General features: G+C 55.1%; 1 protein-coding gene and 1 long non-coding RNA gene across 11 annotated transcripts in view; both read right to left on the bottom strand.

Annotated features, from left to right (window-relative positions):
• The window catches only part of LOC116566564, a 1,163-nt gene extending 285 nt beyond the window's left edge, over nt 1–878 (bottom strand). Inside the window, exon 1 of the long non-coding RNA XR_004275909.1 lies at nt 495–878. This is a non-coding gene — a long non-coding RNA (uncharacterized LOC116566564). The remainder of the gene's footprint in view (nt 1–494) is intronic.
• Nucleotides 1–16,152, bottom strand: part of KCNAB2 (potassium voltage-gated channel subfamily A regulatory beta subunit 2) — a 105,740-nt gene that overhangs the window by 49,132 nt on the left and 40,456 nt on the right. For 5 of the 10 annotated variants that reach the window (XM_032301077.1, XM_032301083.1, XM_032301080.1 and 2 more), the window contains 2 exons: nt 13,269–13,397; nt 12,067–12,108 (listed from right to left, as the gene is read on the bottom strand). In XM_032301077.1, coding sequence (XP_032156968.1) covers nt 12,067–12,108; nt 13,269–13,345 — 119 coding nt within the window. In that variant the 5' untranslated portion in view covers nt 13,346–13,397. Of the gene's footprint in view, nt 1–8,622; nt 12,034–12,066; nt 12,109–13,268; nt 13,398–16,152 lie in introns of those variants that run through there. The other 5 variants (XM_032301081.1, XM_032301085.1, XM_032301082.1 and 2 more) reach the window with 2 other exon arrangements.

The following is a 16,152-nucleotide window of genomic DNA, read 5'->3' as shown; positions in this document are numbered from 1 at the left end:
GCCTCCTGAGTAGCTGGGATTACAGGCACGCGCCACCATGCCCAGCTAATTTTTTGTATTTTTAGTAGAGACGGGGTTTCACCGTGTTGACCAGGATGGTCTCGATCTCTCGACCTCGTGATCCACCCGCCTCGGCCTCCCACAGTGCTGGGATTACAGGCTTGAGCCACCGCGCCCGGCAACCTTTTTTTTTTTTATTTTTTTGAGACGGAGTTTCGCTTTTGTTACCCAGGCTGGAGTGCAATGGCGCGATCTCGGCTCACCGCAACCTCCGCCTCCTGGGTTCAGGCAATTCTCCTGCCTCAGCCTCCTGAGTAGCTGGGATTACAGGCACGCGCCACCATGCCCAGCTAATTTTTTGTATTTTTAGTAGAGACGGGGTTTCACCGTGTTGACCAGGATGGTCTCGATCTCTCGACCTCGTGATCCACCCGCCTCGGCCTCCCAAAGTGCTGGGATTACAGGCTTGAGCCACCGCGCCCGGCTCACACAACCTTCTTATAAGGACACCAATTATAGCATTTAGGGTCCATTCTAATCTCATACGGCCCCATTGCCCCGTCTTAACTAATTATATCAATGACCATATTTCTAAATAATGTCACATTCTTTTTTTTTTTTTGAAACAGAGTCTCACTCTGCTGCCAATTCCCACCGACTTCCTAAAACTAAGTCAAAAGGAAAATGCCAACTTTACATGCTCAAGTAACAAAAGGACCAGAGGCCACTCTCTGCATGGCACCCCCTTTTCTGCATGGCAGATGTAAAATGGAAAATGCCTCTGGAGTATTTTCCAGAGGCTGGAGTGCAGTGGCACAAACAGGGCCCACTGCCGCCTTGAAGTCCTGGGCTCAGGTGATTCTCCCACCTCAGCCTCCTGTGTAGCTGGAACCACAGGCATGTGTCACTATGCCTGGCTAATTTTTTGATTGTTTTTAGAGATGGGGTTTCGCCATGCTACTCAGGCTGCCTCCCAAAGTGCTGGGATTATAGGCGTGAGCTACCAAACCCAGCCTAATGTCACATTCTGAGGCTTAGGATGAATGTGAAATTTGTGAGTCTTGATTCAACCCACTAAACTCTCCTCCATCACAAATCCTGTCCACATCGGAGGAAGCTGAGGTTTTCCCAACGTTTAGAGAATGGGGTCTGGCCCCTCCCTGCCTCATCACCTCGTGTCCTCTACCTTCCTGCCTCCAGCGCAGCCACCTGGGCCTTCTTTTAGCTCCTGAAACACAGAGGGGGTCCATTCCAGACCCCTCTTCTCTTGGAATGTTCTCCAAGAGAATGTTCTCCACATCTTCAGACGACCCCTCTCTCAGAGGGCTCCCCCTTAACCTCCTTGGTCTCTCTCTATTGCATTGTCCTGCTTTGCTGCCTTGGCCAGTGGCCATTGTTGGAACTTGTCTCCGTGGGTGCTCCGTGCTTCTCTGCCCCCCTACCCCACCCCCAGCCATGGCTGCCATGAGGGTGGAGACCTGGTTGATTTTGTTTGTGTAGCAGCCCCAGGATCTGGCCCAGTGCCTGGTGCCAAGTAGACTCTCAACACACATTTACTGAATAAACAAAAGGCATCAATGACTAGCCCCTCATGAATGCACAGCGTCTCCTTCTTAAGAAATTTCCAGCAGAACGAGGAGGTCAGCTGTGGCCAAACTAGCAGACCCTTTGTCCTTCCTTTACAGCTGGATTTAGAATACAAAGCCTGAAAAACTCTGCCATCTAATGGACTCACAGGAGAAGTGTTTTCTTTATTTTAAAAATGTTTATTTATTTATTTATTTATTTTTAGAGATGGAGTTTCACCAGGTTGGTCAGTCTGTTCGGAACACCTGACCAGGTGATCTGCCATCCTGCGCCTCCCAAAGTGCTGGAATTACAGGCGTGAGCCACCACGCCCAGTCAGAAGTGTTTTGTTTCTTTAAATTAACAACCACACACTCAAACAATGGGCTGAAGGACCAAACACACTGTGCACAGGAGAAAACATGAAAGGAGCAGTCCTGGCCTCCACTCCACTCTGCAGAGAGCATGCAGATAATCCCAGGGGCCTTTCTCAGACGGAAGCCAGAGATTTAGGGTTGCCAGATGAAACACAGGATGCCCAGTTACATCTGAAGTTCAGATAAACAATGAGGAACTTTTTAATATAAATATGTCCCAAATATTGCAAGGAACCTATTTATACTAAAAAGCTATTTGTTGTTTACCTGAAATTCAAATGTAACTGGCAACTCTACAAGGACTGGGTAGGGAGGGTGCCCTTTGGCTGACTGGCTCTCACAAGGGCTTGTTCCTGAACCACAGAAGATAAAGCCGTCAATTTGCAATCTACAGGGATTTATAAAAGAAAAACAGCCAGAGAACCGTGACTAGCAGAGCGCTGTCCGAGGTGCTGAATTCAAAGACGCGAGCACTAAAAAGAATGTCCTTTGGAGGTTCCAAGAAAATTCAGACCTAGGTGCCTATTATTTAGAGTAGGGTCTCCAACACCCAGAAACACATTTTTTTCCCATGGAGAAACACCTCCTACATATTTTTATTCCATGGAGAATTTACCAAACTCTCTTTTTTTTGTGCGACAGAATCTCGATCTGTCACCCAGGCTGGAGTGCAGTGGTGCGATCTCAGCTCACTGCAACATTTGTCTGCTGGGTTCAAGCAATCGTCCTGCCTCAGCCTCCCGAGTAGCTGGGACTAAAGGCGCACAGCACTATGACTGCCTCATTTTTGTATTTTTAGTAGAGATGGGGTTACACCATGTTGGCCAGGCTGGTCTCAAACTCCTGACCTCAAGTGATCAGCTTACCTCAGCCTCCCAAAGTGCTGGGATTACAGGTGTGAGCCATTGCGCCTGCCCCCAAACTCTTAATAGGGCTTATCTTTTGATAGGATAGGATTATGGCACTTTTTATTTAATTTTATTGAGACAGGTCTCATTTTTCACTTTGTTGCTCAGGCCGTAATGCAGTGGTGCAATCACAGCTTACTGAAGCCTCAATGTCTTTGGGCTCAGGTCATCCTCCCACCTTCACCTCTCAAGTAGCTGGGACTACAGGTGCATGTCACCACGCCCAGCTAATTTCTTTATATTTTAGGGTAGAGACGGGTTTTGTCATGTTGCCTAGGCTGGTCTCGAACTCCTGGGCTCAAGCAATCCACCCACCTCGGCCTCCCAAAGTGTTGGGATTACAGGCATGAGCCACTGTGCCTGGCCTCATTTTCTTCTTTTATACATTTTGATGCTGTTGAGACAGCATCTCACTCCCGTCACCCAGGCTGGAGTGCAGTGGTGTGATCCTGGCTCACTGCAACCTCAGCGTCCCGAGTTCAAACATTTTTCCTGCCTCCTGCCTCAGCCTCTTGAGTAGCTGGGACTACAGGCCTGTACTACCAAGTCCAGCTAATTTTTGTATTTTCAGTAGAGATAGGGTTTCACCATGTTGGCCAGGCTGGTCTCAAACTCCTGATCTACCTGCCTCAGCCTCCCAAAGTGCTGGGATTACAGGCGTGAGCCCCTGTGCCGGGCCTTTTTATATGTTTTTAAGTGGCTGAAATCAGATTTCCCACCCCACCCCCTTGCCTGGCCCTTACCGATACTTCATGCCTGTGCGCTGGGCGGTGCAGCCGTCCAGGGAGAGGCCGTGCATGCGGAGGAAGCTCTCCATGTTCCTGGCCTGGGCTGCTGCCCGCACCTCCCGCAGCCGCTGCAGTTCCAGCATGTCAGTCTGGCGGACGGGGTGCAGGGCCCATTCAGAGTGGCACCTGCTGCTCACGCTCCGCAGACTCTCACTGTACGTCATGGACAGCATGGTGCCGCCTGGCCTGGGAGCCGCCGCTGTCCAGACGGTGATGAGTTAGACAGTGTGCCAGTGCCCCACATGCCCCAGGCTGGATGGCTGGGCCTGGGGCAGGGAGCAGCTGCAGCGAAACATCCTCTAACTAGTGCTGCCACCAGAAGGTCTTGGTGTCTAGGAGTGGGACCTGGCCCCTGGATGCAAACACCTCTTGGCATGAGATTCCCAATCCGCAAAGCAGTGCTTGCCGAGAACTCCAGCTAAGCTGCCCTTCTCTGCCCCCTGCAACCATGAGACAAGCACAGGCAAAACTGGCTTCCAGGCAGGACAGCTGCACCTCAAGTGTCCAAACGAAACGGAAGCACAGACAGCATGCAGAGCCTGAGCACCCCCAAACGCTGAAGACCAGGGCTGCTGTTCTGTGGTGACTGCAGTGCCATACCACAGGGCTCTCTTGAGGTGGTTCCCAGGGTAAAACTGGGTCAAGAGCTGTCCCTGGGAAAGCAGCCGAGCGCACACCTGTTGCTGAAATAAATTCTCCTGTAATTATGCCAGGAAGGCACCTCACCCCCGCATGCCAGGTGGCCCTAACCCGGGAAGGTCTTATTTGTTCCTAGCCTTGTAAAGGGAAATGTGTCGTGATACTATACAACACATCCTTGCTTGCTGAAAGCATTACTGCACCAGCAGAGATCTTCGGGCTTCATGCCTTTTGCAATAGAAAGACTGAGCAGAATGCAGTTAAGCAGGTTGCAGGGAGAGTTGGCTGGGGAAAGAGCCTTAGTTGGGACAGCGGAGTTTCAAAGTTTCTATGTGAAGAACCATTGGTAAATAGCCTAAATGATGAACGCGCATTCTTATAAACTAAAAGCAACATAAATGTCCATCAGTAGGGAAACTGGTTACCTAAGTGACAGTCCATCCACATAGTGGGAATTTGTGCTGCTGTCAAGAATGCGGCATTTCAACACAGATGGACGTGCAGTGAGCCCTAAGAGATGGTGGATAACTAAAAGGTCAAGGGAGAAACGTGCATCCAGAACACATCCACTGGTGTTAATTCACATACACAACAGTGAGTGGACCAGTGAAGGCGCTGTGAGTCCTCACCGTGCAGTCTGTGACAGGGCAATGAGGACATGGAGGCAGGCTCCATGTAAAGGAGGTCCACGGTCCAGTGACCCTCACCCCACCTGACTGAAGCCTTCACCATGGCCCACGGGGCCTGCACTGCAGCCTGACATTGTCACCAAGGAGAGAAGGTGCAGAGGGGAAGTCACAATTTCAGCTGGGTCAGCTGAAGACTGGGATCCTGGAACCTGGCCTGGGAACTGGAAAGAAGCCAGCACTATCCCCACCTTCTGCCCTAGAAAGGAAAAGTCCAATTATCCCTGGGAAGGAGCTGGGAGGGCTATCCTGGGGGCTGAGGCAGCTACAGAGGCTTTGGCACGGCCCTTGATGGGGGCTGAGAGGTCTTGGAGCTGCCCAAGCCAGGCCCTTCCTGGGGTGTGCTCTAGGGGTCAAAGGAAGGAGCCACAAGGGGCAGGAGTTTGCAATGAGCCCCGTGTGACAGGGTCCTTCCAGAATGGGTGAGCAGCCTGCTGACCTTTCAATGCTCTGTCTACACGTGCACCCGGGGACGGGGGACACCTCCAGGAGCCCCGCGGCTGCCCCTTTCACAGAGATTTCCCTGCAGGTATTCGTCTGTATCTTACTTGCATGCAGGCCTCATGTCTGCCCTATCGCGCCCAGCATGAGGCCTGGCCCAGAGCGGAGCCTGCAAATGCCTGTGGTATGAATGTGCAATTGAGGTAGGGAAGGTGGGCTCAGAGAGGAGCTAAAGAGAGACCAGCAGGCAAGGAGCCCCTAGGAGCCCCTGCAGGGAGACGGGGAGCAATGTCCACACAGGCTTTGGCCTCACCACCCTAGTCAGGGCTGGATGGCACTCTCCCTGAAGGCCGGCAACCAGCTGTTCTTGGGCAGCCTGCCATGCCAGTCACTTCCAGCCTGCACCTCTGTCTGATGGGCACGGCTCCAGGGGGGTCCTGCGTTTCCCATCCTACCCTCTGCCTCATGCACACCATGCCTTGTGCCTCTTTCCTGCTGTGAACTGTCTCTATGGTGCTCGCCAGCATCCATCTTGCAGCTTCCTTTCTAGTTGTCTTGTGTGCTGAATTCACTCCCCTGAAGATTGGGTCCAGGAGGGCAGGGACCCTTCTGCCTGCTGCCACTGCTGCCTGCTCAGTGCCCATGGGAGTGCCCCTCGTGCACAGAGGAGGGGGTCGGATACTTGTAAAGCAGCAACCAAGGCCCAGGCTCCAAAAGGCTAACCAGGGTGTGGCTGGCTTCCTGCCTCAGGCCCAGGGGCTCTCTGCAGGTCTCTCCCTCTCTTGCTGGGGGGGGGTTCCCATGCCAGGACTTGCATCCACCACTGCTCATTTCCACACTGGGAGGGGTGTTGCCTGCGGGATCTCTGGATGCTAGAACAGGCAGGGTGCCCTGGCATGGAAAGCCCTGCCTTCTGGGAGAATCGCTCTGGAGGGCAGAGAGGCCTGGACTCCAGGAGAGGCTCATCTTAGGAAGTGAGGCTCTGGGAACCCACAGGCAGCAGCTCCAGCTCCCCCACCCTGCCTGCTGGTGGCCACTCCCTTCCCTCCATGTGCACGGCAGGCAGCTGCTTCTGAGGTGGCTGTGTGGCCTTCGGCCAGCCCTTTGTGGGGCACATGGAGGCCAGCCCTCTCTTCCCTGAGGTCTGTGTTTAGAAAGAAGGCCAGGCGGGCAGGCTGCAGCCGCAGGGCTCTTTCTGAAAGGCAGGACCAGCCTCAGACGCGCAAGCTCCCTGCCTGGCCTGACCAGGCTGAGATCAATAGCCATTAGCTTTTAAGATATTACCCACAAAAAGTAACCCAGGTCTGGTTTGGCCCTGGAAATACAGCCAAGGCCCTAGGGCAGGAGGACAGGGTGGCTGAGTGCCCAGCTTCTGGACAGGGGCAGCTCTGGTTGTCACCTGCTTATTAGTGTGACCCAGGCAGGTACCTTGACCGCTTCCAGCTTCAGCCTCCATATCTGTGAGGTGGGCTGAGTAGACGCCTGCTGTACCAGGCTGCTGTGGGCTGTGTGAGATGAGGCTTTGGACAACCGGGTGGGAGCTGGTGACGCAGCTGGAAGCGGGTCTTGCAGAGGGTGTGGGATGACACCAATTATGATAAATGCCATGGAGAGAAAACTCCACCACCAGGGGCCGGCAGGAAGGCTGGAAGGAACTTGTGACCACAGGCTTGAGTGAGAGGAGTGAGCCACACAGACACCAAATCTCCCCAGAAAATGCTTAAGGGAGAGAACAGAGGTGAATAATCATCCCCTCCTGCAGAGAATGCACACCTTGCGACAAGATGGTAGAGGCCAAGTTTGGGGATGTGGGTGGGAGTAACCAATGCCTAGGCTCCAAAAGGCCGACAAGGGCTCCACCTGGGCATTTCCTGGCAGTGCCAGGTGGCAGCTGGCAGGGGTGGGGCTGGCTTCCTGCCTCAGGCCCACCGGCTCTTTGCAGGTGGCCCTCTCTTGTGTGTGGGGGGCTCCCACACCAGGACTTGCATCCTCCTGCCAGTGGGGGCTCCTCGTGGTCCTGAGGGGCCATGACTCTGGGAGGGCAGCCACGGGGGAAGAAGGATGTGTGCACGCCAAAGGCTAAGAGGCTCTGCCCATTACCAGCGGTGCCGGGGAACAGAGGACAAAGGCTGGCTCCTCTGGACTCTCTCACTCTGGGGCTCTATTCTGGGTTTTCAGGGAAGGTGACTCTAACAGCATCAGGTCCATGGACGAAGGGCCCCCGTGAGACACTGCAGGGAGGAGGTAGTGGCCCCACTGCCGGGTGCCTGCCTCGGGACCCCCACTTCTCTTGAGCTCAAGAGTGCACTGACCCCTGACCTTATTCAAAATATCCCAGATTCCAGCTGTTTTCCAGAGTGAGGGTCTCTGAGCCATGAAACTCCCTCACCATTCTGGTACCAAGCAAAATGAACCCCCCCTCAATAGCCATTGCTAATTATGTGGCCCCTACAAGTTCTTTCCTGGGCTGGGCCTGCCCTGTGCAGATCTATTCCTGTAGATCAGAGGCCCAGGGGGACTCATGTGAATTAACACTGTGACACGGAAAAATGAGAGGAAGATGTTGACCTCATTAAGTCAGTAGGAATCACTACCTCCTCTCAGACTCCTCTACCTGGGATTTCTGACCCAACCAAAGTTCTCAAAAGCAGAAACGGAAGGGGAGCTGCTACCATTCCGGGGTGCGGCTCTACAACGCACAGCATTGCATCAGTGCAAACACAAAAGAATTTGCGCCCAAGGACAATCAGCAAACCGATGCCCGAACAAGCACCCCCGGCTCCCTTGGCACGTGCTTCCTGCACAGGCAAGACCAAACCTCCCCGACCGCGCTCTGGGCAAAACTGGAAAATGCTGAATCTTAATCAATGGTGAATACAACGAGGTGGGAGCTAGATGGCCAAGTCTCCAGCAGACGGGGAAACAGCCAGCCTGGGGCAGGTCTGGGCTGCAAGCAGGCTCAAGCGAGAGATGCTGCCCGGCTGAAGCCACCGCCCACCGCCCCATCCATCAGGCATTCAAGGTTTACCTCGGGCTGGTTCTTTTTTGAGGTCTTCTGCTTTGAAAAAACGCAGAGGGTCTAATTTCAGATTAGCCAAAAGCACCCCAAAATATTGTCTCCTCTTATTCTCATTCCTGGGGATGCGAACCCCCAAGTGGCACCTCCCCTAGGAAGGTAGCGGCTGCATCCAGTCCTAGGGCTGAAGGGAGGACTCACCTGCCTTCCTGGGGGCGTCTGCTTGTTACAAAGGCCACAGTCTAGTTTATTAGGGATGACCAGACGCTCTAAGGATCTGGCACGGCAGCTTTCTCATTAGGGAGTGTCACTGCAGGACGTCAGAGGCAATTGGTGAATGAGATGAGTCCCACCAGAGTCAAGTTTTGAGGCAGCGAGTCCATTAGTTCTATTAGGGCGTTTTCATCTCAGCGAAAGAGGCTGAATTATTCACGAGCGCCTCTTCCCCTAAAAGCTCGGAAAGTGCAGTTCCGTGCTGCAACCTGGCAAGGCCCACTCCTGGTGCGCAGCCCAAGGCGGGGGGTCCTGCCAGTCCCCCAACCTGGCAAGACCCACTCCTGGTGTGCAGAGTTGGGGTGCAGCCCAAGGAGGGGGTCCTGCCAGTCCCTCAGGACTACCCTTGCTGCCTCCACCATCCCCATGTGCCAGAAACACAAAGCCTTGGACCCACAGGTCAAAAGGGGCAGGCCTTGCTCTTTGGTACTTGAGTGTGGGACACAGAGCCTGCAGCTTCTGCACCCCACTCAATTCTAAACTGTGTAGCAGGGGAGCTGGGGGCTTCGTGGTATGGGACCACCACCCACAGCCCAAGGGCGTCTGCAGAGGCCTGTGCTCAGCTCACGTGAATGCTCCTTCTCTCCTCGCCACCATAGATGGCTCCCCAGTGCCCTCTGAATGCATCCAAGCCCTGTTGCTTGGCATTTGAGGCCCCCCACCAACATCCACCTCTATAGTCTGCCTCTCCTCATTCTCCATCATGTTCCTGATGGCCAGGGCTGGGTAACTTCACTTCCTGTTCTCTGTGGACACCTCTGGGATGGGGCTCGGGCTGTTGTATCTACAGGAATGTGCTTCCCAGTCTCTGTGTTGAATCCTGCCCAGCCTTCAAGGTTCAGATCAAGCCTGTGCTGCCTTCTCCACGAAGCCTTCCTGGCTCTCGGCTGGCTGTGGCCACTCCTTCCTCAGACCCCAGAGGCTCTTTGGGCTTCTCCCATAACATGCTTTGCCTTCTGGAGATCATCAGAGTGATTTGAGACCTGGGTGCATGGGAGTATTGCTCCCAATCCTTCACCCCTCTCTGTATCCATGCCCTTTGCTGTGCGGCTTTATCGCTCCTCCCACTGGTGGGGGCAATGTTTCCAGCCCCTTGACTTTGGGCTGGTTCATGAGACTTACTTTGGTCAAAAGCATATGAGCAGAGGTGACAGCACTCCGACCCCAACCACAGGCCTTAGACCCTGCATGTTTCTGCCTTTTCTCTGGCACTTCTGCTGTGGGAGGAGCATGCCTGGGACAGGTCCTGGTTAAGAAGGACGGGAAGATGGAGGGCGTGGGGATCCAACTTGCAGCCTGGAGACAAACCCAGCCGAACCAGCTTACATGAGATCCTGGTCAACCCGCAGACAGAGAAGCAAGGAAGAGACGCTGATTGCTGCATGGCACTGAGTTTTGGAGCTGTTTGTTATGCAGTACAGGGTGGACAGCTGACTGGCACAGTGTCCTGCCTTGATTCCTTGCCTGGGGGGCTGCATGGGGGCAGGATAGTGCCTGGAGCCCTCTGCCCTGTGAGAGGGCCAGGCCTAAGTAACAGAAAGAATCATCCACCAGCCATGTTTCGTGGCATGCTTGGTGTGATGAGGGTGCCCCATTAGGAGTGGCCCCCAGCCTGTGAACAAACAAAGACCCCAGCCCTTACAGGTCATCTCCAGAGCCCCCACAATAGACACGCAAGTGAACCCCTAGAGATCCAAGAGGTGGAATGGCCAGAGCCTGTGGACACAGGAATGTGGGGCTGAGAGCCTAGAAGGTGAGCTTCAGACCTTGTCCTTGGGGCTGGGAGCCACCTGGAAATGAAGGTTCCCATGCACAGGGTTCCTGGTGGTAGACCATATGTTGAGCCTGTGGGATTCTGAGGGTCGTGGTGAGGGGGCTGGAAGGCTCTCACTTCAACTTGGTCACACTGGACAATTTACTCGGCCCCTCCTGGAGGTGGGCCCTCTGAGCTGGCTGGGCTGTGTCTGTGGGCGGGCCCTCCGAGCTGGCTGGGCTGCACCTGGGGTTTTCCTGCCTGCTCATCGGACCTCACCCCTTCCTTTCTGAGGACTGAGGCTGCCCAGGGCTCTCTGAGGATGCAGTTCAGGTATACGTTTCGTTTCACGGATGAAATCCCCTGGGATGAGCGGCGTCTATTCATTAGGATGTGTTACACCATGCATACATACATCACAAAACAAACGTTTCATCCAGGCAAAGCATTTGCAAGCACGAGTTCAGATTTAACTATTTTAGGCAAAATCTTATCTACCCAAATATCAGTAGAATCAAAGAGTTGGCCATGTCTGCAGAGGTCCCTGTAAGGGGCAGAACCTCCCAGGGGCACAGATCAGCTTGAGCACCCAGGTCCAGGGTCCTGTCAGAGGTGCTGAGCTGGCGAGGAGGGGATGGGGGGGGGCATGAGAGAAAAGCCACATGGAAATCCATTGCCATCCTCATACCCACTGCCCAGCGCATTGGCAACAACCCCAGAGCACTGTCACCGGGAGGTGTCCGGGTCCACATAGAGAGACCTCCCAGCCTGAATGCCAAGATGCAGCAACACATACCACGCGCCTGCTGCCGGAAACTGTGCCGATTCACCAAACAGTCCCAAGGCACGGGGAGACAGCGGCCCCGCAGTTTCCAGGCAGCCCTGCCATTTTACTTCCTAGGGTTGGAGGCTGCACCAAGAACATGCATCCTCTGCCTTACAGGTGAGGGAGAGGCAGCCCAGAGGGAGGAACGGGTCTGCCCGAGAGCACCCTGCGGGGCCCTAAGCCTGGCATCTCGATGCCACGTCCCGCTGGGGCACGGTCTCTCGCCAGGTAAATGTGCCTGGTTTGTTAATTCACCAACAGAGAAACACATCAGAAAGATGTCACTGATCCAAGTCATATCAGTACTGCACACCCCCAAGAAGGCACTAGCTTTTGATGAGCCTGAGGAGCTCTGTGAGCTCCAGATCAGCTCAAACCCACAGGCAAAGTGAGAACGGATAGGCTCGCCACGTCCTGTATTCTGATAACTGATAACGGAAGAAGCACAAGCCGGAGACCACAGGAAGGTGTCTCCCTCACTGCCTGATGAGTGACGCTTTAACGGTAGCCTTGGCTGAGAGCTTGACAGTCATCAGAAGCCCATTTGCTCAAATCAAAGCAAACTTATGGCAGATCAACACATACAAATAACCCGACTTTCCATTTTCCATGAGGACATTGCACAGCGCCCTGTGGGTAGGCACAAAGGGTGATAAGCAGAGCCTGGGGGTCTCAGGGGGCTTTGGCTTCAGAGAAAACACCAGCATGCCCTGCTTGGCAAGGCTGCAGTCCTCCCACCCACTCCCTGGCCATTGGACTCGCTGGGGTTTTAGGGAGAATGAAGACTCATTACCTGTAAAACTGGAGTTGTCTTTTGGGACTCCCATACCGAGTACTTCGGACAGCAGTGGAGGAAAGAGAAAAAGGGGAAAGGGAGAGAAGAGAGAGAGTCCACAGTTGGCATCAACCCCAGCAGGTGCAGCTCAGAAAGCACCACCAACGTCCCGTGCCCCCGGGCCCCCGCTGGCCGCCAGCTCAGGATGGTCTCCTAGGATGCGCGGCGGGTGCCAAACGCTCTGCAGCAGCGCCACCCGGTGGCCACCGTGGAGCCAGTTTCCTGGACACAAGGGCTCCTTCCTGCCTGGCTCTATTTTCCGTGGAGAACCTCGGGGTGAGGGTCGGTTTGGATTGAACATGCTTCAGGACTTGCTTTGCAATATGCTTGCGGGCAATGGCTGAAAACCCTCCACCCCAGACATGCCGAGAGCCCAGGTGCTGGCAAACCCGCACGTGCCTGCTGGGCTCTTTTTAGGACAGACACTGCCTGTCCCTGGCCGTCTCAGACACGGGCTCTGGTTCAGGCCCTAACGATGATCTCAAAAGGTCTGGCTGCCCAAGATCGATGGGCTGCTGGGGTCCTGCCTGTGCGCTCTTCTTTCATGGGTTCTATGCGCTGTCCCCAGAGCCTCGGCTCTCACTGAACGCCCTCTGCGGCTGTTCAGCGCTGATTATGGTGCAGACAGAAACAACCAGGGCTGCAGGCGGAAGTGAGTTCCACAAGGAGGGGCTCAGCGTGCCAGGAACATCTGGCTACCCCAACTCCCTCTGGTGTTGGGAAAAGGGCAGACATGGTTCCCCAGAGGCCTGCAAGGTCATGATCCTCATGCAGGAGAAACTGGCGGGGCCACAGGGGCTGCAGTGTATGAAGTGAGAGGAAAACAATGCCGGCATCGGCCCTAGCCGTGCACCCACCCTTGGGCCTCTGTCACCCTTGAACGAGATATTTGGAAAGGGTCAGACACAAGAAAGGAGTCTACTCTGGCTCAAACCCCCCAGAGAAGTTTTGCTTTTTCTCTCCCACTTGGGTCTTTAAAGCCCCTGCTCCTTTCTTGGAGAAAACGCTTGCCGGCGTGCACCCTGCAGCCCATGGAAGGCAGAAGCCTGTGGGCCCTGCTTGGGCCCTCCCTCCTCCAGAGTGGAGCACAGTGGTTTGGGGACCCCTCCTCGAGGCAGGACGGACCCTGGGAGGTGGCCTGGGTGAGGGGTGGGGGTCACCTGTAGATCATCCCGGGAGAGCCCGTCTGCCGCAGGGAGAGCCGAGCCGGGGAGCCTGTCGTCGATTCTGGATACATGGAGCCGGCCTCACTTGTCCAGACCTGCTCGAGTTTTTACAGTGGGAAAATTCTGGAAGAAGAGCAAAATAAGGGAGGGGAAGAGGGTGGTGGTTAAAAAAGATCAACCAGGTTTGGCTGGAGGCCCTGGGATCACAAAGGCCCAGGAGGCTGTCTGGGTTCAGGGCATCGGGGAGCTCTCAGCAGACAGACAGACAGACAGGCAGGCAGGCAGGCAGACAGACAGTAGGCAGGCAGGCAGCAGGCAGGTTGGCCCACGGGCTCAGGAGGGGCTGAGGTGCAGGTGATGACCATGAGAAGGGTTTCCACGTTCCTTCACGCCACACTCCTGCCCTGCACGTTGTGGGGGTCCTTCCACACTGCCACAACTGCTGTTTGGAAACCCCAGGAGTAGGTTCTGCTGCCCCCAGGTGCAGAAGAGACTGCACAGGGGGCATCTGTGCATTCTGAGCTCCTGACTGCACTGCTGTCCCTTGCCCCAGCTCCAGCCCATTGCAGCTTCCTGGTGCTGTCATTGAGCTCCTAAGTCAGGCTGCTTGTCAGATGTCACTGATGTCCCCAGCTCCTGGGATTCCTGTCCTTGGGCCGTCCCTCCTCCGGAGTGTTGGCTGGACCTAGCCAGTCCTTCTAACCCGCAGACCATGGAAAACGTAATGGGCAGACTGTCACTTCTGTCTTGCTAGAGACTGTCCCTCCCGGCTCTGACAAAGAAAGGTGTTGTGTTGGAGAGGTCCATGGCACAGGAACTAAGGGCAGCCTCAGGTCAACAGCTGGTGAGAAGCTGAGTCCTCAGCCCAATAGCCCAAAGAAAAGAGCCTGCAAATGACCAAGAGAGCCTGGAAGTGGATCCTTTCCTACCAGAGATTTCCAAGATGAGCCCAGTAATGGCCAGCACCTCGACTGCAGCTCAGCAGTCCCAAAGCAGCAGACTCAGCCCTGCTCTGCCCCAACGCCTGACCCAGGAACCGGGAACCAGGAGATCCCACCCTGGACTGTTTGAAGCTGCAGGGTTTGTGATGAGCTGTTACAGCAGCATCAATTATGAGTATGGCTGCCAGCATCCAGCCGTCCACCCACCTCACCGGCTGCCACCCCTTGGGCTGAGCCACCGCTGCCTTTCACCTGAACCCCTGGGTTCCCTCCTAGTGGCTCCTCCTCGCCCCCTGCACCCTCTTAGCCCTGCACGCCTTGCTCCACCTGCCTGGCTGCTGTTGGGGGCTTCTATTTCAAAAGTGAATCTGGTCCCCGGCTCTTTCCTCCCCCTCCCAGGCACAGCCCCTCAGTCCCCCATGCTCTGTCTCCTGGCCCTCAGCCCAGGCCCCTGGCCCTCCCAGCAGGCGGAGCTCACACCGTCTGTGAACCCTGGCACTGGCGGCTCCTTCTACTGGCTGCGCCCTTGCGGCAGTGCTTCTCAGTGCCATGAGCCCCTACTGTGGGGCTCAGGGGTCCCAGTTGCTCCCCAGCCGACACCACACCTTTGTTGCCTACATACAGGTCTGTGGTGCCCCTGCTCCCTCTCTGCGGGGTGTGTTCCAGGAGGGCAGTGGTTTTGTGTGTCTTGCTCACTGCTGCACCCTCACACCTAGAACGGGCTTTGGCTTCTGGAAGGACAAGGGCCCCTGATCCAAAATCACCTGGTCCTGCCCCCGCAGGCAAAGGGATGCCCCAGGCCCAAAACACAGCCCCACCCATCCACAGCAACCCACGAAAACTGTGGGAAACCTGACACGCTTAGCCCAGCGGCTGACTGGCTTTGTTTTTCCTACTTTTTTTCCCCCAAAACAGTGACCTCCCATCACCGGGAAGCAGCTTCCTCAGAAAAAAAGCAAAGTAAGGGAGGGGGCTCACAAATGACCTCTGTGCCTGGGGTTCAGGCAGCGCAGGTTTAGGTCCCCCTAACAGTGGAGGTCTCCTCTGAGCGAGGGGTGGCAGTGCATGTGCAGACCTGCTGGAAAACTGAGGCCAGCCTGGAATCCTGGTACTATGGGAGGCCGAGGCAGGAGGATCACTTGGGCGCAGGAATTTGAAACCAGCCTGGGCAACATAGAGACATTTTTTTGTAGAGACCCAGTCTCTACAAAAAAAATAAAAAAAATTAGCTGGGCATGGTGTCGCATGTCCATAGTCCCAGCTACTCAGGAGGTTGAGGTGGGAGGATCACTTGAGCCTCGGAGGTCGAGGCTCCCGTGAGCCATAATTGCACCACTACACTCCAGCCTGGGCAATGGACTGAGACTCTGTTTCAAGTAAACCAAAACCAAAACCAAAACCAGAAACAAGGACAGAGGACGCCGAGAAGATGCAGCACTACGCTGTCCTCAAACGCGGTGGGGCTTGGTGAGAAGATCCCCTGGAATTTTATTCTTAAAGACCCTCATTCAGGCCAGGCACAGTGGCTCATGCCTGTAGTTCCAGAGCTTTGGGAGGCCGAGGTTACCTGGCTTTGGGGTGACTAAATCCCTGCAGCACTGGGGGGCTGGAGGGGCCTCAAGGGCAGCCTCTCTTTGAGCACATTAGCAGCTCACGTATTTTGCTCTTAGAGGACTCAGAGGCAGGAGATCAATTCATCTCACTTAAAGTCGTTAAAAAGCTGTCGTTAAGCTCCCATAGATGCTGTGCTTTCCATCAGAAGACAGTGCATTTCTTCACACACGAAACACTGGCTGAGCCCTACTGCCGTGGGAGATTGCCCCCACAAGCCCCTGCCCCCAGGCTCCCCTGTCCCCAGGGAGGGGAGCCTGTCCCCCAGGGAACCTGTCCCACAGCCTGTCCCCAGGGAGCCCCCCATGGAGGCTGCGTAAACAAAC

This window comes from Sapajus apella, unplaced genomic scaffold (assembly GCF_009761245.1).
Source record: "Sapajus apella isolate SASKATOON/1434 unplaced genomic scaffold, GSC_monkey_1.0 scaffold43, whole genome shotgun sequence".
Lineage (NCBI taxonomy): Eukaryota > Metazoa > Chordata > Mammalia > Primates > Cebidae > Sapajus > Sapajus apella.
The sequence above is the reverse complement of the archived record's forward strand: the minus strand, read 5'-3'. Positions and strand labels throughout refer to the sequence as shown.